The 27,510-nt window shown below is 40.1% G+C and overlaps 2 protein-coding genes across 3 annotated transcripts; one reads left to right on the top strand and one right to left on the bottom strand.

Moving 5' to 3' along the window:
* The first annotated feature begins 3,003 nt into the window (after positions 1 to 3,003).
* LOC142379378 (uncharacterized) lies at positions 3,004 to 5,197 on the top strand. Its single transcript, XM_075464525.1, has 3 exons — positions 3,004 to 3,567; positions 3,690 to 3,723; positions 4,004 to 5,197. The coding sequence occupies exons 1-3, from the start codon at positions 3,337 to 3,339 to the stop codon at positions 4,381 to 4,383; spliced, it is 645 nt and encodes a 214-aa protein (XP_075320640.1). The 5' UTR covers positions 3,004 to 3,336; the 3' UTR covers positions 4,384 to 5,197.
* Positions 5,198 to 13,113: 7,916 nt separating this feature from the next.
* Positions 13,114 to 16,741, bottom strand: LOC142379377 (tumor necrosis factor ligand superfamily member 14-like). Of its 2 annotated transcripts, none has more exons than XM_075464523.1 (7): positions 16,413 to 16,741; positions 15,883 to 16,153; positions 15,073 to 15,144; positions 14,948 to 14,981; positions 14,680 to 14,733; positions 14,324 to 14,558; positions 13,114 to 14,181 (listed from the first exon to the last, which is right to left on the bottom strand). In XM_075464523.1, exons 2-7 carry the CDS (start codon positions 16,078 to 16,080, stop codon positions 13,998 to 14,000), a joined length of 777 nt encoding a protein of 258 aa, XP_075320638.1. In that variant the 5' UTR covers positions 16,081 to 16,153; positions 16,413 to 16,741; the 3' UTR covers positions 13,114 to 13,997. The 2 variants fall into 2 exon arrangements, with proteins under 2 accessions (XP_075320638.1, XP_075320639.1); XM_075464524.1 differs by having other exon boundaries at positions 15,073 to 15,141.
* Positions 16,742 to 27,510: the final 10,769 nt, after the last annotated feature.

Below are 27,510 nucleotides of genomic sequence, written 5' to 3'. Positions count from 1 at the left end.
ACATCAAAAGAAAAAAAATCCCCAGAAAATCTCGGACAATGATCAGAAGGTTGTTACAAAGCTATCAAGCAGGGGTTTTTTTTGTATATTTTTGGGCTTAAGTAGCCTTTATTTAGGACATAGACAGGAAAGAGGGCCTAGGATAATATGCAACAAAAGGCCCAGGCTGGAATCAAGCTCAGCTTGTTTTTGCTACAGCAAAACAACAAAGGTGCAACATGCAGTCTTTTTTAAGTGAACTGAATGTTAGCATGAGAGGTCAAGAAGTTATGCTTTTACACAATGGTAGAGTTGTTTTGGGAAATATCTCTGAATATCTGGCTACAGAGCCATAGCCTAAGCCTGACAGAACATCTGTGGAGACACGTGTTGCATGACAGATGTTTTGCAACCAGCCAATGGTCGTGACAGGGTTGGAGAAAGGAATGTGAAGAACTTCCCAAATTCAGGGGTGCAAAGTCTCTGAGATCTATTCCAAAAAATCTTGAAGCACTAAATGCAAGACAGAACAGGATAAATAGTGTATATGTTTGAAAATGAGAGACATCTGTTTTGGAAATTCTACTACAATGTTTTTTTCTTGTCAGTAATTTTCTAGATAAAAGACTGATGAAAAAACATTTAATTGTATTTGAGACACTTTGAGGTCTTAATACTTTCACTTGTTTTTTGCATAATATACCATAACATCTAGATCATCATTATTTCACTCTAGGGATTTTTAGACATATTAGACATATTCTTTTTTTAAAGATTATTTAAATGACTACATATTGCCCAATAATTGAGCCTGTTCAGATCTTGAGCAAACAGCTTAAGTACTTCCTGTCTTTTGCCTGATTTTATACAGCCAAACACTTCCCCAATAAATAAAACCCACAAATATTCCCTTAATACTGCTCTTGGAGACTTCTGAACAGCTGACCACATCTAATCAAAAATAGCCTCTGAGTGTGACTGTCATAAATTCCAGTGTAAATTTTCATAATTATTACAAAATATTTTCAGCTGATTCTATAATACAGGTGGTTTATCCATGGTTTACTGTATTTTACTTTAAAAAAGCCAAAGTCCCAACAAATGGTGCAGAAACTCGCTCTTCCAGAACAAACACATGCATGTACAGATTAAATGTTATCAGCAATCTCACTGCATGATGTCCGCACTCAAATAGAAATGATCAAATCCGTTCAACTACCAATTATGGTAGTTACTTTGTGAGGATACTGAGCTTCGTGCTAAATTCGAATACGCTCATAATGCCAAACATGCTAATGGTTAGATTGTATAATATTCATAATCAGCTTGTTGCTAGATTGCAGCATTAAAAACCACCACCACCACCAAAAAAAAAGGGTTCTTGGCAAGCAATCCAGGAAAATCTGGGACCCTGTTTTTCTTTGTATTCTGTTGTAAAATACTGATTGGCTTAAAAGTCCTTGTAATCAGACATGAACAGTATAGCCTAGAGCAAATAAAAAGTGGCAGTGATAAGGCAAGGAATCAAAGACAACAAAGTAAAATTGCTTGTACTTGCAGACAGTGGACTTACATTATTATCAGTGTCAGACACTGTTAGATAGAATATATAAAGTGTTATTTGCATGGTAGGGCACATTTTTCATCTCTATAAAATGAAAAATGGTGATTCTCATCAGATCTGATGAAAGCCTCAGATAAAGAGGAACTGCTTGCATTAATTCAATCCCACATGCCAGGGCCATAGCTGACTTTTTATTTTATTTATCAGATTTTATTTTGTTTGCTTTTTTACATTAGGAGGCTTGAATTTATAGAGATACAGGACAGTGAGGTGGGTGACATCCAGTGAAGAGCCATGGGTTAGCACTCAAATCCAGGCCTGCTCCAAAGAAGACTTCCAGCTACCATATATGCATATGTGGGGCATCTTCTCAACCAGCTGAATTGTCTTGTGCCTCTGCTGCTGATTTTTAACCATTTGGATGGGCAATCTGAATTTGTTGCTCATCATCACTATTCATTTGAGTCAGAGTGAACCTAAGCAGACAACAAGGAAAACATTCAAAATAGCAGAGATAGGAAATGGAGTTTTTAGTCAGCCTTTTTTGTACCGGAAAATATTTTTTTCATTCCTGCCTGTAGCTATAGGCAACTTTTTAATGAGCATCAATACAAATACTTAGACTGCAATAGATTTTAACAAAATAGACTGAATTGTATTTGGATTGAGTTTGACAGTGTTTAACAAGGCTGTTTTGAGTTTGTTAATTTTCTTAGATTAGTAAATTAAATTATGTAAAATGAATAAAGTGAATTCAACGGAATTGTAGCACAACTACTCACAACTTCAGCAAGCACCTGTAGTTTGAGAAACTTTTGAAATTTTGTTGCCACAAATGTTAAAATCTGTTTTTGTGTTGTTGTTTTTCAGAGGGAAGCTGCCTCTGCCCTTATAATGTGCAGATAGCTGCCTTCATGTGACAACTCTTCACAAATGCTAGCTCAAATCAAAACTTCCCATTCAGCTCAAGTTCGGTAGAGATTAAACAATGCCAAAGTGCATTAAAAATTAAGAAAAACATTTGTGGAAACTCTCCCTGTCTTCTCCTTTCACTGTCAGTCTTTTGCTCTCATCTGTCTCAGTCATGATGTTGGGATTTCCATTGTAGACCAACTAAGACTCTGGCATGGCTCTGATCTGATTGGTGAGGTGTGTATGCCAAGAAAACTTTCTTTCATCTCGATATATATATTTTTCCTCTTACATAAACACAGACGCGGGGGCCATTTGACCAGAACTGTAGTGATACCGCAAGCACAGATGCTCCACCTATTCCAATCATGTCTCCCCCCCTTACTCCCATGATGGGAGTCCCATCCACCCCCACTCCTCCCAATACGACCAAATATTCTCATAATCTATTACCATTATCTCACGTGTGATAATTTATTAATGTCCTCAAAGTTTGGAGAGAACTGGGAGGCTTTGTGTAACTGCGACTTTCGTTTTCCATTACACACGCTCACTCTGAGGTGCACTTGCGCAACAGCGAGGACAGCGTCGGAATTTTTTTTTTTTTTCTGTCTAGTTTTCTCATCTCAGAGTAGTGATAAAGTGTGTGCGTGTAGGTGTGTGTGTGTGCTGCAGGGAAACCCATGACTTCCGCATTTTTCCTCTTAGCACAATAGATATAAAAAGCCATCATGGTGTCTGGAGCCTCATTCAGCTCAAGACCAGGACCAGTGTGATAACGAACGGACTATCTTTTGGAGGTAACGGAGCCAACCACTGGAGCTATACATTTTTCTCAACTTGTATTCTCCTGAAGATCAGACACCCTGCAGCCAACCTTAATGAGTACTACCGAAGTGGACGTCGAGGCTCTCCAGAAAAGCGACCGCCGGCGTAGAAGCTGTCTGGACGCTTTTCTCGTCATGTCCGTCATTTTTCTGTTCATGGCAGTGTCAGCTTTGACTGCCGGCGGAGTGATGGTTTTAAAAAAGATTCAGCTCGAACAGAAGCCCAAGTCCCTTGAATTTGACATGGGCAGTTTGAGAGGAAACACGCCATCTCCAGCCTTCAAGGTAAGCAAAGTTGTTTTTAATTCTAATTATTGTCATTAAATGTATATAAGCAGCTGTTTTTTTCTTTCTAATCTGATCTCTGCACATTTTAATCCATAATATCTTTTCTGTTTTGTCAACAGATGCAGAACTTTGCCTACCTGCAGGCCACAAAAAGTAAGTTATTTATTTGCTGCAAACATACAGCACATGCAACAAAAACTATAACCCCTGTAAGAATTTAACACTTCCAAAAGTTATGCAGAAATTCATAGGCGGCTGAACTAAATAGTTTCCTTCTCAATGAGCCTTTTCCTCCTATTACCCTTCCCTAGACATTCACTTTCATGGTCTTTAACTGTCTATCCAGACATCGCAAGAAAGAAATGTACTATTAAAATAGACGTTATCCTGCGGAAACACCATCTTATGTATATATGTTTGCCTACTCCTTCAGGCAAGCTGGACAATTACACCATGACATGGACTCCAACGGCATATGGTGAAGGGACCTCTTTAGGAAGCAACTTTGACTGGAACTCTGAGCAGAATTCCCTGAAGCCACACAAGGAGGGGATCTACTTTGTGTACATCAATGTCAGCCTCACCTGCACCAGCACATGCCGTGCAGGCCTCCTCAGACTGACTATGGGCGATAAGTTGACCTGCGAAGTGGAGCTTACGTCGCATAAAACATCTGAGAGCAAGAAGTGTTGGACTGTGAAACCATTACATGGGAAGAGACTGAACATTCAGATGACAGTGCTAAAGGAGAAATTAGAGAACTGGAAACTGGACTTACCAAACTCAGGATTTGGGATATTCCTTGTAGACTGACGTGGGCGTCGTATTGCCATCTCGATGCAGACGTGTTCATGACCTGTGGGTCACGATTAAACAACACCAGTGAGTCTTTTATAATGCTCAAGAAGGTAGCAAAGGGCAGGTACTGGTGCTATTTTCAGAGTGACGATGAGATATCTTAGGATCTGTAGGTGCAAGATATAGAATCTTTACAGGATTTTAAGATGAATCTCAGGAGAAATTTCAGGTATAATTTAGGTATTAAATGACTTTTAACTAACCTTTATACATGTAAATATGTTTCTAAAGATATTTATTCGATGACATGAAATTATTTATGCACCTGTATTTATAATGATGTTAAAATCTTCTATGGAAATGTATTTTGATGTACAGTAGATGCCACTACATTTTTGTTTTTCATAATGTGCAATGTATTTTGGTTTAAGTGTGACTGTATAGCTCTGTTTTAATTTTTCTGTTTAACATATGAATGGAGTAAAAGCTGACATTTAGCACCAAAAAAACCCGAGACTAGGCCCCAAAAAAGGACTTTGTTTACTGGACATCCACTGATCTACAAACAATTAGTTAATCTTATCTGCCAAGTGATGTGTAACAGGGATGAGTATGACTTTGACAGAAACAAACTCCTAGTGTGATCAAAACATGCTCAGCATGAGCAGAGATGTATTTATTTGTTTCTTTGGTTAGAGCCAATACACATTCTATATTGGAACTTGAGAAAAAAATGTTTTGCTTGTAAAAATATTGTAAGTCCTATGGACAAACTACTCAGTGTTGAATGTATTTTAATGTTATCCATATTAAACATGGATATGTGGAACACAGACTTCTTTCTGGTTTGGAAAATGACAAACGTGAAAGTGATTCTGGCGAGGTCTGAAGTGGAATGCGTGAACCACTTACAGGTAAGGGAAAATTCTCTGTTGTCACAGAGCCCATACGGGAACTGAATGCAGATCACATCCTGTTTATTTATGATACAAGACGGTTAAAGAAAAAAAAGAAAAGAAAAAACAGGGCCAGCAAACAAACACACATGTACCTCGTGTGTTATATAAACTAAATCTGCAGATACCAATTGAAAAAGCATATCTGCTATCATGATATGATGAATTACAGCTTTAATTTTACCAGCTTACAAACAAATCAATCGTCTAAGATTTTAAGTAAAATTTAAGCTTGTCTAAATGCTTCATGCATTTTCAGGAAATGTGCATCTAATTAGAAACATTTTTATTTCTTTTAAGGAAAGATTGACATTTAAAACCATGTGATAAAACTGGTTATACTTCCCTTAATTAGTGCAAGACAAGCATTTTTATGCCTGTAGTTTTTAAGACCACGTGTGTGTGTTTGTCTTCAAAACTGTTGTGAAGCAAAATGAAAAACAAAAGCTTTATGAAATTGTTTTATCTTAAAAGCTACACATCAATAAAACAAGTTGCTTTTAGATCTTTCCTTCAGAGTGGTTAAAATGGGGTGTGAGAGTTCACTGTGATGAATTAGTTGAAAACCTGTAGCAAATGGTAACTCAGAATTTCCACCTCGGTCAAGAAAAAAAAAAAAACACACAAGAAGTCATATTCTGTAACTTGGGTAAGCTTTTCAAACTAGACAATCTGCATTTTATGTCACCCCCCCCCCCCAAAAAAAAGAAAAAGAAAAGGTAGCTTAGGCATTAGAAGCTAAACCTAAACCTAAACAAATTGAAATGACAAATATTCAGCATCAAATAGCAGACTTCTATCTGACTGGTTACATACATAGAGGAGCATTTAGCTGCTGAAGAGCAAGAAAAGAGATAAACAGATCAAATCTTTGAGGTAAAGGTAACAGGAGGATTTCACTGACACTGAAGTAGTACCGCTTACTACTTTCTCAAACGGTCGCATGTTATTATTGTGTCTTAAACATGTTGGTTATAGTAGAGTCAAACTGCAAAGGTTTCTTTGACCTCAAGTTGTACAGTGGAGCCACTTTTTAATGAGTTGGTTGTCGTTTTATTTGTATTACGTGCAGATTGTGGTCTATGTTGGTGACTCAGTTCTTCATCTTTGTTGGTTTCTATGCAACTGTGCAACTGGCACTATTCAGCAAATGCAGTGATGCACTGAAGACTGCAACAAGGAAACATTGAACTAAACTAAATGTATGATTTAAATTTAAATTTAGATTTAAATTCTGCTTAAATTCAATTGATTTCTTTTCCCTTCTACCACAGCGGACATATCTTCTCAAATAATCTCTTCCTTTTCTTCCTTTGGAGTATCATGTGGAAACAAAAAGGATACATTGATTTGTTTCACTGTATGCTGCCAAACTGAGTTAGAAAGCAAACACAAAACATGAAACCACTTTTCTACTGAAGTCTTCCTCTTATCATATTACATTAAAACATTAAAACATGTCCTCTTGTGTACATTGAGCAAGTATCCCAACAAACATCCTCTTGGGAACAAGTTTTCAGACACAAAATTATTTAGCTGCTACACAGCAACACATTAAAAAGCAGACTTGCCTTTATGGTGTGGTTGGCAGATGCAGGATTCTTTGCAGGTACTCTGCAACAGAAGTGTGATTACTTTGTCTCTACTTCTTTATGGCATAAAACCCACAATGTGGCATCCTGCCAGCTGCAGACAATCAATCATAGACACCAACACGCCCTTCCAGAGAGCTGAGAGGGGGGAAGCATGTCTGATATCTTCCCAGGGCCTTCTTTTCAATTTTGAAAATAGAAAAAAAACTAATGACAATCGTTTAAAAAATCAAATTGATACCATCTCATGTGTCAAATTGAGATGACAAATGGGATTTTGACGACTACATTTTTATTGACCAAACATTGTAATCATCATGATTGTTTTTTTATTTTACGAGAAAAGGATCAACTCATTGCCTAAAATGGCTTTGATGTAACTCCTCATCTTCAACTTCACTGCCCAAATGTCTGTAGCTGCTCACACTCAACTCTGCTAAAACACTCTGATTCTGCATCTTTTTATTATGTTGAAAACAACTGATAATGTTATATTAACTTTCAACTATGACAAGTCTCACGCAGGAGTTGACAGATCAGGTTCCGTTGGCTGATTATGTTTGGAGCTGTGTGTCACAAGCATTGTTAATTGTGAGATGGTAATGTATCCTCAGACTGTTGTATTCTGTCTTGCAGTATTCATGTGATATGGGGGAAATCTTGACACATCAATGTAAAAATTTGTAGCATCGTGTAACTGTGTATTTTTCTAATTCTAATCCTTTCCATGTACTCTTAGCTTCTAACCCTGACCATCTGCGAGTGAAAGTGCAGGAAAGTAAGAAATCTTGTGTGGGAGGGAAATAGAAAAGCACCTTGACTGTTGAAAGCAATGTGCAAGTTCCATCTGGAACCAAACATCTCTTGCATGCTGATCTTCACAGGTCCGTGATTTGCAACCTTACTTTTGTTTGCGTCTAAGCAAACAGTTTTGTAATGTGAAAGTAAACATAATCACTAAGGAACACATATGGAGGAGAATGACATTGATGTGCTGATCAAGGAGCCTGTTCAGTGACAGACTGCCCCTTCCCAAGTGTAGGACCAATAGACTCAGAAACTCCTTTGTCCCTCACGCCATCAGACCGTACAACTCCTCTCTGGGGGCGAGGAGGGTTATCAGGAGGTGGAGGATGGGAAGCACCAGCACTAGCTGGATGTAGGATTTCTATCTTTGCATGTGTAATTTTATATACTATTCTTTTTTTTTATGTTTCTGTAATGGTGGGGCTGGAATCTAAATTTCCCTGTGGGAATCTCCCAAAAGGATCAATAAAGTTCTATCTAATCTAAATCCAAATTTAAGGTGTCTCTACGTAGGAAACAGAGTACATAAAATAGTAATGCTACCAATTTTGAGCCTATATTTGAAAACAGCAATATTTTGTGTTGTGGATCTTTTCTACAAATTGTAATGAGATGGTGTTAAACTGTCTAAATACATCTTGTGGAAACTGTTGTTATGCAGCTGTTCTGAAAAATGTCAGCTCAAGTGTTGACTGCCTATTTTGTCATGCTGTTTGGCATGTGAAAATATAAACAGATTTCAATCATGATTTTCTTTAAAGGGGGGTCTTTAAAGGGATAGTTCGGGATATTTGACATGAATCTGTATGGCATCACCATAACCAGTGTCGTGCATTCAAACTGACTTACCCCCGACAGTGTCCTGTGAGCCGAGTTTTTGTCCAGTGTTGGTCAAGGCGAAAGTAGTCCGGCTTGTTTGCTGGGGTCAAGAAATTAGCGCGTTTTTCTTCCCAAAACAGTACGTGTGCTAAAGAGTGATTTATTTCATCACAAAAACCGAAGCCGGCAAAAGTCACTCCTCGTTATCACTTGGGCCCTATACTGTCTCTCATTGTGTATCAGTGCGCACGTCATTCTGACCGCGAGCTGTGCGCACGAGTTCACTTTGTTTACTGCTCGGGAAGATGTCTGACAACGAGAGCGACGAGGAACATATTGACTTCCGTTCAGAGCCAAGGGGGTATCTTCATGAACCCGTTTATACTGAGGAGGAAGTTCGCCAAATGGACTTAGATCGGGCAGAAAGAGAGAGGGTGGACAGAGAAGTGATGGAAACAGAAGCTGGAGCCACTGCTGGAGCTGCGATACCCAGGGTGGCCGACAAATCCTGGTGCACTTGTTTGAAGTGCGAAGTAATGCAGACAGAGGTGGAATGTTACTGCTGACACGAGTGGGATTTAGTTATGCCCCAGATACAAAACCTTAGATGAGGATGTCGGCAGCCGCGGAACGGCTGCTGCCTGCATCACAAATAACGGTGACTTCCCTGCACTCCTGAATGCAGGCGTCTTGAGAACTTTTTTCCATGTTCCCAAGATCAACTGGAAGAGGCGTCCCAGACCAGCTGGACCCGATGGCCAGTTGTCTGCAGAGTAAGTGTTGAGCACTGCCAAAGAACAGAAAGACTCGTGCGCACAGCTCGCGGTCAGAATGACGTGCGCACTGATACACAATGAGAGACAGTATAGGGCCCAAGTGATAACGAGGAGTGACTTTTGCCGGCTTCGGTTTTTGTGATGAAATAAATCACTCTTTAGCACACGTACTGTTTTGGGAAGAAAAACGCGCTAATTTCTTGACCCCAGCAAACAAGCCGGACTACTTTCGCCTTGACCAACACTGGACAAAAACTCGGCTCACAGGACACTGTCGGGGGTAAGTCAGTTTGAATGCACGACACTGGTTATGGTGATGCCATACAGATTCATGTCAAATATCCCGAACTATCCCTTTAAAGCCCAGTTCTGCATGTAAATGTCTCATGAGGAAGGGAACGCAAGTGTTAGTTCGCCATTTTGCACATTAAGCCCTGTTTTTAGGTAGTCTGGGGTGAATTATAGATGTTCTGATCACAATTTGGACATTTGGTGCTGAACGGAGCATTTAGGTATCCACTGCTGCAGCCCCCCCCACCTTTGCATTGAGTCAATGACCACTCAAGCAAACAATCATAAAACGGCATTAAACTTTCGTTTGAAAAGACATGGAACTCACCGTGTGGTCAGTGGTGGACAGCGATAAATTGACCCGAAAATCGCAGCGAAAAGTGCCTTCTAACAGTTGTTTTAGCATTTGGTGGACCTATTTTTCCGGACACCGTTGAATAGCAGCAGCAAGACATCCAGCGACATACAACGCGCGGAGTAATACTAGTCAAACCAATACAAATCAATGAAGACGGACAATAATGGTAATATAACTTCTCTGGAAGCGTATTTCGCGGTGATTTTCGAGCCAATGTATTGCTGTCCACCACAGACCACACGGTGAGTTTCATGTCTCTGCAAACGAAAGTTTAATGCCGTTTTATGATTGTTTGCTTGAGTGGTAATTGACTCAATGCAAAGGTGGGGGGGCTGCAACAGTGGATACCTAAATGCTCCGTTCAGCACCAAATGTCCAAATTGTGATCAGAACATCTCTAACTCATCCCAGAATACCCCCAAACAGGGCTTAATGTGCAAAATGGCGAACTAACACTTTAAGCTTGGTTAACCTCAAGGTTATGTACATTCCAGTAACACTTAATCAAAACCAAACATGTATTTATTTACACATAAAACAAATCTTGATTGCCTCTATAAATACCCATTTACTAAAGTAAAAACCCATTAACTAGGCTGCACTGTGGTGTGGTGGTTAGCACTGCTGCCTAACAGCAACACGGTTCCTGGTTTGAATATCAGCTGGGCCTTTGCAGGTATGATTCCTCCAACCATCCAAAAACATGCATGTTAGGTTGATTGGTTATTTTAAATTGACCAGAGTTGTGAGTGAGAGTATGTATAGGTGTTAGTCTCATTTGTCTCTGTTGGCCCTGTGATGGACTAGCAAACCGTCAGGGGTGTATTCCGCCTCTTCCCCAATGACAGCTGGGATAGGCTCCAGTACCCCTGGTGTCTTAAAGGGGAACTCCGGGGCATTTGAAGCGCATTTCCATTGCTAGAGGTTGTCAAATACTGATAGTAGGACACAGAGAGGTGCAAATCTGCGCTCCCTGTGTGGAGATCGCGCTGTTCGCACACCCTGTCATGCGAGGCTAATACGTGGTGGCTAAGGGGCAAGAGCTAAACCTTCCACGTAAAACAACAACTTGCACACTGCAGAAACGTCACACCACTTTATAAACCATCCGACAATAAAGTCACAAGCCTTACCATCAAAACCATATGCATGGTTCTCACATTACTGGCATGGGGACGTTACAAAACAACTTTAGAAACAGCATGTCACTTACCGGTTAGTTGTACACTCGCGCATGTGAAAGCCCAAAAGAGTCGATGGACGATAATCCCATATACAAAACAATTATCTTCTCTAGAAAAACTGCGTTCAAGTATTTAAAACATTACAAAAATACATGCCCAGTAATATTGTTGTAATGGTTTAAATACTTGAACACAGTTTTTCTAGAGAAGATAATTGTTTTGTATATGGGATTATCGTCCATCGACTCTTTTGGGCTTTCACATGCGCGAGCGTACAACCAACCGGTGAGTTACATGCTGTTTATAAAGTTGTTTTGTAACGTCCCCATGCCAGTAATGTGAGAACCATGCATATGGTTTTGATGGTAAGGCTTGTGACTTTATTGTCGGATGGTTTATAAAGTGGTGTGACGTTTCTGCAGTGTGCAAGTTGTTGTTTTACATGGAAGGTTTAGAATTTGCCCCTTAGCCACCACGTATTAGCCTCGCATGACAGGGTGTGCGAACAGCGCGATCTCCACACAGGGAGCGCAGATTTGCACCTCTCTGTGTCCTACTGTCAGTATTTGACAACCTCTAGCAATGGAAATGCGCTTCAAATGCCCCGGAGTTCCCCTTTAATTGGATCACTGTTGCCATTCGGTTGGTTTTCGCAGTCAGCTCAGTGATTTAGTGTGGTACTGTTGGCAGGAATTCTTACATGCCATCTCAGACGGAATGGTAAAATAGTCCAGTTTCCATTCACAAAGCAAATATGAAGCTACATTTTGAAAAAAATGCTAAAAAGAAATGTAAATCAGACACTTTTCTATAAACTGGTTTAAAGCAAAAAAAATCTAGGCTAGTGTTGCCAGAGGGTGGCAGTATAGTATACATTGCTTATGGTTGTAAGTCAGCAGAATAAGTATTTTTCCTAACCAGAAACAAACCACGTGGAGGAAAAAATCAAGCAAAAATAAGAATTCTTTAAGAATTATTTGAATTTCCGAGAATATTTGGGATATTATGTCATTACTGGAAAGATACTGGTCAGTCATGTTGGTACATTGTTGGCCGGCATAGACCAGACATAGCTGGTGAATCACAGGGGCGTTTATTTCAGTTTTTGTCAAGGCATTCACAATTTGCAAATTTGTTCCTATTCCTCTGATGCATATCATGTCTTATTTGAAACAGGGTACCTCAAACCCTCCTTCTTCACATTTTCTAACTGCAAATCCAAAATCACAATCGAAACTCAGCTTATTGCACAGCTGCATTCTATATCCCGTTCTTTCCAACGGCTTGCAGGGTGCAATGAAAGGTCGCCATGTTGAGCAAAACAGAGCTGAGTGACCTTTACAACAAGTAAAGTTTATACTGACAAATGAGTGCTGTTACAAATCCTCGAGACCATTAGACAAGAGCGCGGCGCAAATCAGTTTTGCCTGAAAGGCGTTGGGTCCGTGTACATGTGTGTGCACCATTATGCACACGCATTGGCCAAACAAAATGGGGACCTTCACTTAGGAAAAGCTCATACAGTCTATGAGCATTACAAGTAAAGCTTATTTTACTAATGTAACGCTTATTAATGCAAATCCATTAAAGATGAGTAGCACTGTAGCACTGTATTGTTGCAGCTTGGTCTAGTTACAGTTAAATGTTTCACATACTGTTGTGTATTTTTAGAAAAGTCCAGCATGTTTTATGAGCTGTATATTTTTCCATGAATGTATACTTGTAATAGTCAAAGTAATGATTATAACTAAAGATGTCAAATTAATGTAATTTAGTTTAAAGTACATTGTTCCCTCCTTAAATGCAGCAAAATATAAATAGTGACTTAAACAGAAGCAAGTATCTCAGAACTGTTCCTGCAAACAGTACTTGAGCAAAACATGCATTTCAAATGTTTTATTCTACAAGAAATGAGCCACAATAACATGATCTGTTTTATTCATGACTAAAAAGCTTTCACATTCAACTTTGCAAGAGCAATTTGGTGTGTTTGTTTCACACAGATGTTTGTCTGCGTCTCGCAGCAGGAAATGACCTAAATATTTCAAGTGTTTCTCAGGTCAGTCTTTCCGCTAACTTACATTTCTGTCTGAGTGGTGATTTGGTTACCTGCCTCTCTACCTGTCTACATAGTTATCTGTGGTGCGTTGTTTATCTCAGTTTTTTTCCAACATTTTTGAAAATCTTTCATGGGTTGCCAAACCCTAATTGACATCTTTATCTCTGTGATTTTTATTTCTATTTTTTCATTTGCAACGCTGTTGAAATGCAGCGTCGTCTGTGAAACTGTCTGTAGAGCTGAGTCAGCAAAACAAAGCTTTTTCACCTCAGCATCCTCCCTACACCCCCTTCCTCTTCCATCCTTTCTCAACTCCTCCTCAACCACATCCTGCCCTTCACACATGCTTCTTTGGAGGCATTCGAGCTTGGTGCATATCTGTAGACTTTCAGCTTTGTATTGTGGGTTGATTGCGGTTAGTCGGCATGTTCACTGCATCCAAGCTTGTTCCAAACACAATGTAGTACAGAAAAAAATATTTCTCAGTCTCCCTGACTATCAAAATCTTTACATTGAATGTGTCCCTTGTCTTGTTATGTATCTTGCAACTGATGCAACTGCCCATTTTGTTTTTTTTAGAATTTTATTCAAGTAACAAAATATGTGGCTAAATGTCAATTGTTAATATATAACCTGAATATCAGGTACTCTCACAACTATTTGTTGTTTCTTTTCATAGGTCACTGAAATGCATCCATCTAGTACAATATATATTAGATAATGTATTTTGTATATAAAAACACAGAACATGGTCAACAAAGTGGGACAGACACATTCCTATAGTCCTTTACGGAAATATCAAAAAGGCCCCCATGAAGTTTTCAGTAGGTCCTGGACGCATTTCTTGTATTTTGTCCAATGTGACAAATATTTCATCCCCGCTCTGCAGGTGGAAAATCCCAGCAAGGAAACTGCTCCACAGATCTTCTATTTCTGAAGGCTTTGCCTTTGAAGTACTCCAGCAGCGATTACTAAAGGAAACATGCCCAAGGTGTTAGAAAAGGAACTCCACCTAGAACCGAAGTTACAAACAGGTGGCATGCGAGTAAAAACATCTATAACAGGAAACATGATGAAAGGGGGAGGAAGGAAGTATAGTAAAGAACAACTTACCTTCTTGACTTCATAAGGTCTATAGGTTTGCCATAGGCTCTGGTGTCTTTCATGACCTCGTGTTGGATAAGCTTGCAATCCTCTGTAGGATGTATTTGCACTTTGGAATAAAGGTAGTAATAACCTTCCTGCTGGACTTTCAGTCGGCCGTTGCCATATGTCATATTTTGGATGATGGCTTCACCCACATTTTCCCATTGCACCACATTGTTTTCCCCACTAGGCTTACTGGAGCCTAAGATAAAAGTGAGAAAAAAGGAGTTGTTCAAACTTTGAAACTGAAAATTAGATGATTTTTAAATGAACTAATGAGGTCATATATATGACTGAGTTTTGAGTGTTGTGAGGGTTCTTACCCAGCAAGTGAGCAAAGGGCCTCTGTTGTGTCTGCATCCACAGTGTTGGAATCGCTGTTTGAAAAAAGCAGGTAAATAGTCAGTTAATCAATCATCAAATCAATCAGTATAAAAGGTAAAATACAAAACGTGCTCATAGTTACAGCATGTTATCTTTTCTTATGTAATTTGATCCTTCACATTTTCATGGCTTTACTTGACAGACAGCCATTTTTTGTAGTACATGAGGCACAGTGCATTATGACAACAGTGAGTAAGTTGTGCTTACCTTTAGATCCTATCTGACTAGATAAGGTGCCATCCTGAAAAAAAAAAAAGGGTTAAATAACAAAACTCCAAAAAAGGCAGCGTGACTCCATGCTATACTACATGCATTCTGTACACCCACATTACCTGGTGACCAAATGTTGCAGGATTGGACAAGTTGTGGCAGAGGTGATGGAATTTACAAAGGGAAAATGCCTGCTGAGAAAGAAAAAGTAAAATGAGAGTAAGCTAACGTGCACAGATATATGAAAAAGAGAATCTGTGTGGGTTTGGAAGTTCCAGTAATGTAAGAACGGGAAGTGTCTTGTGGAGATAACATGAGAGTGTAAATGTGGAGGTGTAGAGATGTGGAGTTCCACACAAATACGTACAAGCACTTTTAAAAAAATCGAAATGATTAATGTTGAATAGAGAACTGCTGATTTGTGTTTGTTTGTATACAGTAGTACTGTGCTATAATGTAATGCAAATACAGATAAAATAGCTTTTATAACTTGATCTGTTTCTCATTTAACTGGTAGCTGTAAGAGTTCAAGTCACTATTGGTTGAAATAGCAGCTGGTGTAGGGATCTTTGCTTTTTGCTGCAAAATCTAAACAAAACCACAGAATTTTAGCTGTAGTGTATATGACATAATATGCAGGAGGCATAATATAAATCAAGTAGGTGTGTGATGAAACAGCATTACGAAAGCAGAAAGGGAAGCAGAAGTAGAGATGTAGCCCATCTAACACCTCTGCAATTACTGGCCGGCAAGGGATGACCCACACAGAAAACTGTAAACTGATATGTTAATGTGTGACGTAGAGTAAAATTTGGAAATTCTCAAACAAAGAAATTTAGATTCACTCCAAGTACTGAAGCTTATTCCTTCACTCAAGCAGGCGGATGCAAACATACACTCACAAACACACAAGGTGTTGACAATAGCCTCACCTCAGTTTTTTGGTAAAGATTGTAGATTAAACACCCTTCTATAATGAGTCCCAGCACAGACAATCCCACCAGTAAGAGAAGAAACCTCTGGCCTTCTCTGGCCCACCTTGGTTTCTTTACACTGGGCATGGTGACGTAGCTGGCCTGGCTGTCCACCACAAACACCTGGGGGCAGGTACCCACGCCGCCCTCTGACATTACACCAGATTACAGCCCACCAGAGACGTAAGGGCAAAAGGTCAAAGGGGCCAATGTAGCGTAGAAGAAGACACTGAAAGAGAAAAGGTTATGGTTGAGTGAAGCAAACGAACAGGGAACACAAAATGAAAGATACCTGACAAAAAGGCATCAAAAGACACACAGTTTAAGAAGTAAGCAGGACACATGCAATGCAGCCAACTTCTGGGAAACAAAGTCATTTCTACATCCCTTTCAGCCACCCAAGAAAAGACAGCACTAGCAGGTCTAATGAAACCAAAAGCTTTGCCTACATCTTTTTCACATTCTGCTCAGGGTATAAGGGAGATTACCTTGGATTCAATTGTTCCTCCACAGCTCCGTCCAGCAGCACAGTGCCGTTGTCACACAGTCCTCTGAAGCTTGTTCGTTATACTGACCAGCATATAAATTCCTAATATAATTTCAAAATACACAATAGAAATAACTCTCTTAACTACCCCACCGTGTCTTGTTATTTTTTGTTGGTGGTTCCCCTTTCTAAAGGAAAAGATTCTCCAAATGTAAGATTTTAGTCCTCCCTCACCTCTTGTGTCTGCTTGCCTGCTGTCAAGTGTCACAAATATTGCTTCTGAGGCAAGCTGTTATAAGGAGGAAATGAAGATGACATGAGGAAGAAGCATTACAGATAGAGAGTGTGTGTGAGTGTGGGGGGGTTGTATGTTGGCGTGTGTGTGTGTGTTTAAGGGACACTCCCTGCTGCATTTTCTTATCGTCCAATAGCTGACACTTCCTTTTCTCTCACTTTAGTTTCTCCCTCTTTGAGTTTCATGTTTTTTTGTAAACTTTCGCTTTATTTACTTTTTTTTCTCCTATAGGTTGTTTTTTTGTTTTTTTTCCAACATTTGCAGTCTTCGCTTCGCTTGCCTCGCTGAGCTATATGGATCTGGCACATTTTAATGCAACTAAACCACATGATAAGGGCATCCAGCTGTTACAATCAGAACCAGTCTTGATCTGTGGACAGTGCTGCTACCACAGCTCTGAACATTCACCCACAATACAAGTTACCTCCATGTTAACACAGTAAAGTAAGAGCTGCTGTACTCCCACAATCTTGGACCAGCGCTTCCTCACACGTGTCTCTTCAAACATCTGAAGTGAAGTGTCTCGCTCTGCGCTGATTTAAGATGACTCATGTCTTGCAGAAGACTGTAGACAGTGATGCAACATCTAAACTTAATATTTTCCTCCCATGTTTACCGTCAGTGCTTTGTTCAAGAGTTGCTTCATTTTGTGTGTGCTTTCTCTCTTCCTTTTTTCCATCATAGTTTTGTTACTGTGATTTATTGTTTTTATTACTTGCAATGTCTCACCAGACTAATTTCTCTTATGTTGAGAGTACGTGGGCACTTCTTACTGTAAGGGATTTTTGGAGTATTGAGCTCTGCTATTTAATACGAACTACAACGTTGTGAGGACGGATGAGTCAGTCTTTAGTTTTTTGTGTAAAGTCATGTGAACTTCATCAGGTTTTTTTTTCATCTGGGTTGAAGGAGGGGGCAGTTTGACAAAACAGTCTCCATATGGTGAAACTACATAACTCACTCTGACTTACTTGCTACCCACACACGACAAACTCCTACCTTCTCTCACACACACACGTACACACACACACAGTGTGTGAGCTTTATGGTCTTTATAGATGAAGATGCAGGGAGGACAAACTGAGTCTACATTATTGGTGGGCTTGGGTATAGTTTTTGTGGTTGCTGCTTATTGAACACAGCTTTAGTGAGAACTAGTCAGATCCTAATACGATGAGCAGAATCCCAGAAGTCAAAGTTATTGTATAGTTGTTTCGAGTAAACACTGAACTTGAATAACAGCCTCGCAGTTGTGCATGATTCAGATGGTTGTCGACATCCATGTCTTTTCACAATAATATATGTGAAGATTTTGTGGGAACTTATATATGGATAGATTAATGTCACCAGTAGCAAGAGTGCCTTGGTATATTTGTTTCACTTAGGAACACAGATGTTAGCTGTCTTTTCACTGTAACATGCCGCGTTTAGGCAGTCGGTATATAGTTACAGCCGGGAGACATCTGTTGGTCTGCAGTTCTCTTTATTTACAACTCTGGATTACACACACACCTATACTTCCTGTCTGTCCATCCCCTTATATGTTCCCTTCTCAGCAGGTACACATCTGCTCTCGCTACATTCTCTTGAAAATGTGTAATAGGTACATTTGTTCACATGACAAAAACACAGTAGTGTCAGATTCATAGCTGTGAATTGTGAGATGGAAGTGTATCCATAGGCCTTTGTTTTCTGATACAATTTTTGCTTTCTTATTCATGTTTCTGGACATGAAAATTACTCCATGGAGTAACTTCATAGTGTCACAGCATTTTGTCAAATAATCACAAAGCGAATATGACATCGCATTTTACAGACAAAAAAGTATACATTTGAATGTTGGGATTACGCACACAACAGGCAAGTGAGATTCAAGTCCCATCCTGACCACAAGTGCTTTGAACTAACTTTGAAAGTGAAATGTTGTTCTTGCATTCAGTCTGTTTCTTTGCGCTCTCATTCGCTGTCTGTGTTTCATTGCTGTTTTACACGTTATAGACTACTTCAATTGGGATAGGTTTTTAAACAAAGATGGTTAAGTTAAGAAAACATCATAGGTTACATTAGAAATTACTCTGTAATTATATAATGCTGCAAAATATTGTAGGTGTATGGTTTGCAGTTCCTTTTTGTGTATCTGCAACATTTAGAGCTGTGGACCCACATAGTTTAATGTTTTTTCTCATGAGATCAACTTGGTTACGGTGTAAAGTCAGTGCCCACAAAAATGTTCTTGTGGAATATTCTGATGTTTATCCTGATGTTGACCTCTTAGACATAAAATAACATCACTTTACATCAATTTTTTTTCTGTTAAAGACTTTGTATGAAATTCTGCCATAATTAGAGACTAAATTCTTCCATTATTGCCCAAAGAAAAATTTTGAGAGGTTCTCATTACCTTAACCTTTGACCTTTGGGCTTGAACTTCTAATCAATTCAGTGTTGAGTAAAAGTCTGCAAATTGTTAGAAATCCCCACACATAATTATGAGAATAGGGAAAATAATAAAGGGGGTAGTTGATAGCTGTACTGCACCGTATTGTACTGCATGCTACCCAACAGAATATTTTTTGTAATCAGAACATGAATTAACTTGAAGCATTGTTGTTTTATTCTTGAGGATTGGAACATCCATCTTATAAGTGAATAAGTGAATGAAAAAGACATCAGAAAAGGAGCTACCTCTATATGTTGCGTCAGTGGGTGAAATTAATGACTGTAGTTCAAGAGCCTACTCTTACATCCCTACTTACAACATAGAATTACAGACCACCAGCTGGTATTTATTATTTCAAATTATTTGAGATAAAGTGCTGATGATGATTTTTTTTTTTTTTTTGGCTAATAGGTTCAAAATCTGTTCTAGCTCCTGTGTCATCAAGTCCCTCTTCCTTTCATCTCTCCAAAATGAGTTCAAAGTAGCTCCTCATTCTTTGTTAGGGGAGTTCTAAACTTGCAAAAGGGCAGATGATGCATGGGACATTAATGTGGATGGCATTATTTCAACAAAGAAAAGTCTAGACTGCAAAATTAGGCTTTTTAGGTTGCTCGGAAGCAGTTCATTCTTTAGAGACTGAGATATTGGTTTTGGGATTTTCCACTGGCTTCCAATACATTTTAAATGCATAAACAAGACTACATAGCATATAGCAAGTAAAAAGGAAAAAACACTGTTGGAAAAATAATTAAGAATACTCAAGAATAATGATGCAAATCTTCAAAGATACTAAGTTCTAAACAGACTTTTATAGGGTTTATGTTTATGCATTTAGCAGACGCTTTTATCCAAAGCAACTTACAATAATGTTATACCATTACAGATAACATCAAAGCTAACAATAAGCTACATAGAAGGAAACCACAAGTCAGGTTCTGTCAGGGTAAAAACAGACATGTGAGTAAGCTTCTCAGTTTAGCTTCCTCCCTTTTGTTGAACCACAAAGTGACTGAAAACCTGAATGCTATGAACTGGCCTAACTTAATCTTTATTTTTCTCTGATATTTAGTCATTAAAGCTTATATGAATAAGGATCATATCAACAGAGTATAGCATGATATATTAATTCATTATCCAGTTTTAAAGACTGATGTGCCACATGCATCTACTCTGATTATTGTTCAGGCTTGGGATGGATTTGGAGCTCAGAATTATAAACAAATGAGTTGGACTGTTTTCTTTGAGCAAATAGTCAATTTCCAATTTTTCTTCTTTTATTTGTTGTGCGTATTAAGTTAACTTTTACATTCAGAGTATAATTTGAAAATATTTGCTTTTAGCAAAGGACTGAACAAGATTGAATGTGTATGTAAAGCTAGACTGATCAACAAGACATGCCTTAACTTTGCTTGAACAAATTTGGTTGATTGAACATAAATACACAACTCTGTTTTATTCAAAAAGTAAAGATGGCACCAGATGGCATTCGAGAGCACGGTGGCTGAGCCTGGTGTCTGACGAGGCGCACCTGCAGTCACCTACCGTCATCAAGGAGGAGCATTTAAGGAGATCACTGTCTGTCCTTCAGTGCCTGATTGTTGCCATATGTGGTACTTCAAGCCTCTGAATTGCTTGTTCATGCCCCATCGAGATACTTGTTGTGTTTTTGCTCCCAGGGTTTTAACAGTTTCCTGAAAGGAACCAAGCTCGGACCTTTGCATCCAGTACACAAAACCCGAAGACTCTCTCAAGCTCTGGATCAGATCTATGACTGGCAGCCTTGATCTCCTGACCGTGTTCCAGCTCCCGATCGAACCCTGTCTGCTCTCCACCGTGCTCTAAGAACCACCGATCTAGATTCTAGCCATCAAGCTCCTGAAACCCCTCAGTGCCCCCCCCCGAGTGGATTTACATCAAAGCAACTGTAAGTCTCCTGAAATCTTCATCCTTCTCAGTAATCATTCTCAAGACTCACCAGTATATGTGTTTCAGTCCCAGTGTCCCTGCAGCCGCCATGGTGCCAGCCCGTGACTGTTTTTTCTTCCTGGAAAAATCCCCCTCCATGCAAGACTGATTTTTCTCACTTTGTAAATTAAGTGAAATGATCTCCTTCTTCGTCTTTCCCACTTCTAATTCGTCCATTATTCTAGGGTTCAACTGGCTCCAAATGCATAATCCCCATCTTGATTGGACTAGGTTAAGTATCGAATCATGGTCCACTAACTGCCTTTCAACCTGTTTGCAGTCAGCGGTTCCATCCAACTAGCCTCCTGCCATCCAGGATGAGGTGGACCCCAGTAATTTGGCCTCCGTCCCAGAAGAATACCATGATCTAAGTATTCAGTAAATACCGAGCCTTGTCTCTTCCACCTCACAGGCCATACGACTGCACTATTGATCTCCTCCCAGGGGCTCCACTATCCTCTAGCGAGACTGTAAAACATCTCGCTCCCTGAACATCAAGCTATGGAGAAATATATAAACGAATCAATAGCTGCTGGACTTATTCGAGACTCATCCTCCCCACTAGGAGTCAGATTCTTCTTTGTAAGTAAAATAGATGGGTCACTTAGGCCATGTATAGACTATAGAGTACTAAATTAAATCACTGTTAAGGTCAAATACCCCTTACCTCTGTTGTCCTCAGCTTTTGAACACGTCCAAGGCGCTACCATTTTCACCTCCGTAATGCTTACCATCTCGTCCGTATCCGCCAAGGGGACGAATGGAAAACTGCCTTCAAGACTCCCCTTGGACACTTTGAATACCAAGTTATGCCATCTGGCCTTTCTAATGCACATGCCGTTTTCCAAGCTTTAGTAAATGATGTCCTCCGGGATTTCCTGAACGTTTTTGTTTTTGTATATCTTGATGATATATTTGTCTACTCTAAGACCATGTCTGAACATCGGAACCACGTTCGCCAAGTTCTACAATGTCTGCTCGAAAATCGACTCTACGTCAAAGCCGAGAAGTGAGTTCCACAAGTCCTCATCTTCTTCCTGGGTTACACCCTCAAGAGCGGACAGGTTCGATCAGACCCCAAAAAATGCCCATCCTAATTCAACCAGACCCGTTAAAACAGTTTGTTTTGGAGTTGAATGCTTACACTGGAGTTGGGGCCGTCCTGTCCCAATGATCAGACCCCGACAGCAAACTGCACCCCTGTGCTTTTTTTCTCAACCAAGTTATCTCCTGCGGAAAGACACTATGATGTGGGCGATCGCAAACTCTTAGCTATTAAATTAGCACTAGAGGAATGGCGTCATTGGCTGGAGGGTGTTGAACATCCAGTCTTGGTCTGGACCGATCCTAAAAACTTATCCTATCTACAGTCAGCTAAACGTTTGAACTCACATCAGTCCCGTTGGTCTTTGTTTTTCTCTCGTTTTAACCTTTCAATATCTTATCGCCCAGGATCAAAGAATACCAAACCCGATGCTCTGTCTCGTCAGAATTCTCGAGATGACTCCGACAAGTTTCCTGCCCCAAACCTTCCGCCTACATGTGCCATTGGTTATCTCACTTGGGAGATACAAGATATGGTACAGAAAGCACTCCAGTATGAATAACATTGGCCAGCAATGGTCCACCCAAGAGAACGTACGTACCTTCCTCTGCCCGCTCTAAATTGATACTGGTTTCATAGTTCCAAGTTCTCAGCTCACCCTGGCTCCAGTCGTACCATATCCCTCATCTCACGTAAATATTGATGGCCCTCTTTACATAAAGACGTCAAGGAGTACGTGGCAGCTTGCCCCTTGTGTGCTCGCAACAAACCTTCTCACCGTCCTCCAGCAGGTTTATTACAACCACTACCCATTCCCAAATGACCATGGTCTCACATTGCTATCAATTTCGTCACCGGACTTCCGTTATCCCAGATCATAACCACTATACTCACCATCATTGACCGGTTCTCTAAAGCCTGTCACCTAATCTCCCTCAGGAAATTTCGTTCTGCCTTCCAGACCGCCCAGCTCCTTATGAAACATGTGTTCCGTCTTCATGGCATTCCACAAAATCCTATCTGATCGAGGTCCACATATCCCAGGTATGGAAACAGTTTCGTTTTGATCTTGGTGCTAAATCTTCTCTCACTTCTGGTTACCATCCCCAGTCTAACAGCCAAACTGAAAGAATGAATCAGGAGTTGGAGTCCACCCTTGGATGCCTTTCCCATAACAACCCGTCTGATTGGAACAAATACCTACCATGGGTAGAATACGCCCACAACTCACGCGTTTCCTCAGCTACCGGCCTATCACCTTTTGAAATCCCTCTCGTATACCATCCGCCACTTTTCCCATCTGAAGACAAGGACATTGCTGTAACCTCTGTGCACCACCACATCCGTCGCTGCAAAAATGTCTGGAAAAAATATTACCTCTGCACTACAATGTACCACAGAACAGAATCGCCGCTTCGCTGAACGAAGACGAGTCCCAGCACCTCACTATTCCCCCAGGACAAAAGGTTTGGCTGTCCTCACGTGACATCCCTTTCAAGTCCGTTTCCAGGAAACTTGCCCCTTACTATATTGGTCCATATGAAATAGAATCAGTCATCAGTACCACTGCAGTGCGTCTCCGTCTGCCCCCTTCACTCCATATCCATCCATCTTTTCATGTTTCCCAAATTACACCCATCTAGACCAGTCCCTTTTGCCCTCCAGCCTAGCCCTCTCCACCCACCTGGGTCTTTGAGGGGCACCCAGTGTATTTGGTCCGACGGATCGTGGACTCCCGTCGGGGGAGTCGGGGCTGACAGTACCTCGTCGATTGGGATGGTTACGGTCCTGAGGACCGTTCCTGGGTGCCCCATTCATTTGTGACCCCTCATTAATTACCGACTGTGAGGCCTCTCTTCCATCCACTTCTTCTGGGCCGCTAGGAGGTGGTCGTTGAGAGGGGGGTACTGTTGGGGTTCAGGGAGTGTTGTGGTTCTCCCTCCTTCCACCAGATGGCATTCGGGAGCACAGTGACTGAGCCTGGCGTGTGACGAAGCGCACTTGCAGTCACTTACCGTTATCAAAGAGGAGCATTTAAGGAGATCGTTGTCTGTCCTTTGGCGCCTGATTGTTGCCATATGTGGTACTTTAAGCCTCTGAATTTCTTGTTCATGCCCCATTGAGATACTTCTGTGGATTTACTTGTTGTGTTTTTGCTCCCAAGGTTTACCAGTTTCCTTCTTTTTGGAAAGACTGATTTTTCTCACTTACAATAAACACTTTAAACTTATTTGGACTCTTGAGAGTTCTGCTTCTGGGTCAGACAATCAGGGAAAACCATAACACCTTCCTTGTTGTCCTCACTTTCTTTCTATTATTTAAAAGATTTTTCATGATTATCATGAACAGGAAACAAGGAGAGTAGTACAATAAAAGGTCAGGCTACTGGTGACGTGCTGCCCATGGTATTCACACCTCTGTGATGGTGGTTTACCCCCACCCACTTTTAATTTTATTAATGCCCATTTCCTCTTTTGGTCGTACAAATTTCCCTTCACCAAGAAAAAGAATTCCCTTCACAGAATTTAACACATTTTTCTTCTCACTTCTCGTACGCATTGGTGTGTTCTTGTTTATGCAGAGGGATTGCTGCGGGCCACGGTTAGCCCAAAAAGAAAACGGACAAGAACAACAAAGGGGATGTTGTATTGATGAAGGGATTTGTCACAAACTCCGTTCTGCCCAGATAATAAGCCATTGTCTTTGGTTGTTTGCTTTACTTGGTCAGGGGGCAACACCATCTGCTAACCATGCACAGGAGGAACACTTGCATCTCAGGAGTAGCAAAGGGGCAACAAAAATAACTTCAATAATGACTCCATTTGACCTTTGTAGCAGATAATTTGACATGTAAGAGTATGAAATCAAGGTTGAGATTCATAATTTAACGAGGTCTGCATTCCATATGTCACTTTTGTAGAAGTTGGTCAACTGTCCTGATAATACTTTAGTAACATCAGTTTTACCTGTCTGTTGTGTCTATTGTAAAAATAAAAACCTAGATAGGTCCTCCTTTTGAATTCATAAAGGTCATGTGTTCATACCCCTAAATACGGCCCATAAAGTTGCTTCTCTATAGCAGCAACAAGTAAATACGACTTATATGATCGTTTCCACATTAGAGCTGACATCAAGTATTTCATATCAGAACCCACAACGCCCTCATATGAGGAAAGATGGTATTTTTACACAAGTTGTCACTAGTTGTAGCATATTCTTTCAATGTAATCATAGGCTGTATGTGCCTGTATGAAAAACAACCCATGGGCACGATTTGGGGAGGAGGACAGTCTCAACTGAAATAAACTTCAGACAGTGTATTACTCCAAAACCAGTAATAAAAACAATTCCTATATACTGGCAGTAAACAGGTTAACCCATTGTGTAAATGCTGTAGCCTAACTGTTACATGTAGTTTACAATTATTCTGTTTAGTGCCGATCCAAACACCAACAAGTGAAAATAAACTTTATCATTATATTCAAGTTGTTCATAAGCATTTGCAGTAAAATAAGTTATTACCTTAGCTTGCTCAGTATTCAACCTACATCACCACCTTACCACCTTTATTTCTGTACATAAACCTGTGAAAAGGTTCCAGTCAGAATCCAGTCTATACTATTTTGAATTTATCATTGAAAAAAACCTTACAAGATGTCAACAATTTTATCTTTGCTGGGTGGCAGGGGCCTCATTGACATTTACCGGGAATATGTTACCTGATTGGCTGCTGAATAAAGTATGGGATTAGCTGTCAAACTGGATTGGGCAAAAATTATCTAGAAAAACTAGAAGAGGGCAGGTAATGACTTCAGATTTGTTCAACTTGATGCTTCCCTGCATTGACTTGACCTCATGCATGATGGTCTTGATACAATACATGGTGGTTCGATATGTTGACCGAATTTCACCAGCGCTGGACAACGTCACCTTGTCACGTGATATAAAAACCTTACTGGAGCATACGGACTGTAATAAGGACAGGTCATGAAATGCAGCCTCTTTCCCGTGACTAAACTGACTGGGAAGCTACTGGTTATCTTCTTTTGTTATTTCTCTCACAGAGCATACAATGACTCTGATTTATCTATCGGGCAGCTCATTTTCTATGCATGTGCACACCATGCATGGCAGTTATTTCCAGCAGGAAACCTGAAAGGACAGTACCGTACCATTTCTGGAAAACAAGTCATACCTTTGGGGTCTTATTTCCTAATCCTTTGACATTTATTTATTTTCTTTCTCTTTCTGATGTGATTTAGTTATTTTCTGAAACAAGAAATAAAAAAGAACCATCCTCTGTGTTGCTGTAGCTGGTATTCCCATGAGATCAGCCACTGTCGTGAGGTCACTCATGTTAATAAACTGTGTTTGATTTGACTGTTGTCTTTGTATATTCTTCTACTCAAGGTTTTATTGCTGTCTATAAAAGTCAGTTGCAGACAGGCGAAGGAGCACTCAAACACACCTTTTAACATACGAAGTGCAGCTCACAAGCTCTGGATATTAATCTTTATCGAAGGGCTTTAAAGTGATAAGAGCTACACGAAGGCTTGATGAAGAGAAGGGCTGCGAAGTCTACTATACTCAAGGACTGTTTCTGTTTCAAAAAATCATGCAAAGCTACTCTAGTGTACACCTACGTAAGAATATAAAGCATTAAGGGAGCACAATATGTCATTTTAAAGGTCCTTCATATTTATGAAAGTCAAAATGTAAAAAGTTACAGTAATACTTTAAAATGTGTTTAACATGATGTCTTAGTCATGGCTGCAGCTACCCCGTGGACAGTAAGTTCAAAATTTGAGCATTTTTTAATATGAGTTGGTAAATATTTGTTCAGATACATGCATTGTACACTTATCAGTCAGCACAGTTACGTGCACAGTTGAGTTATGCTGTGGGTACAGCTTGACTTGGTCATTTAATTACAGCATCTAATAAACATGTATGAGAGTGGAAAAGAGTTATTGATATCTCTGTAATGCTGGGGACTGTTTTGTATGTAAACATTTTGCCACTTCTAACTTTCTCTGTGGGAGTAAGTAGGCTACAGCTGAAATGACTGCGCAGAATTATTTTGAAACATCTCACATTAATTCTGATATTCGTGTATTCAGTATGACTATGAACATATTGCTCAAAGTGTTGGCCCTTTTTCGTCACAAAGACTTACTCAGTAACTACTCCTTTTAGTGTTTACATTATTTCACAGTAGTTCTTTCTTTTTGCTGGATGGGAGGCGCTGACTGGAGACCCCAGACGTGCAATGATTGGAGGAGCGTTGCTACTCTTCCTCCTCTGATTGGTCTGCAGCACTATTCCTGTTTGCAGGTCTCCATCCAATCACAACA

The sequence above is a fragment of the Odontesthes bonariensis genome, chromosome 4 (genome assembly GCF_027942865.1).
Source record: "Odontesthes bonariensis isolate fOdoBon6 chromosome 4, fOdoBon6.hap1, whole genome shotgun sequence".
Lineage (NCBI taxonomy): Eukaryota > Metazoa > Chordata > Actinopteri > Atheriniformes > Atherinopsidae > Odontesthes > Odontesthes bonariensis.
The sequence above is the reverse complement of the archived record's forward strand: the minus strand, read 5'-3'. Positions and strand labels throughout refer to the sequence as shown.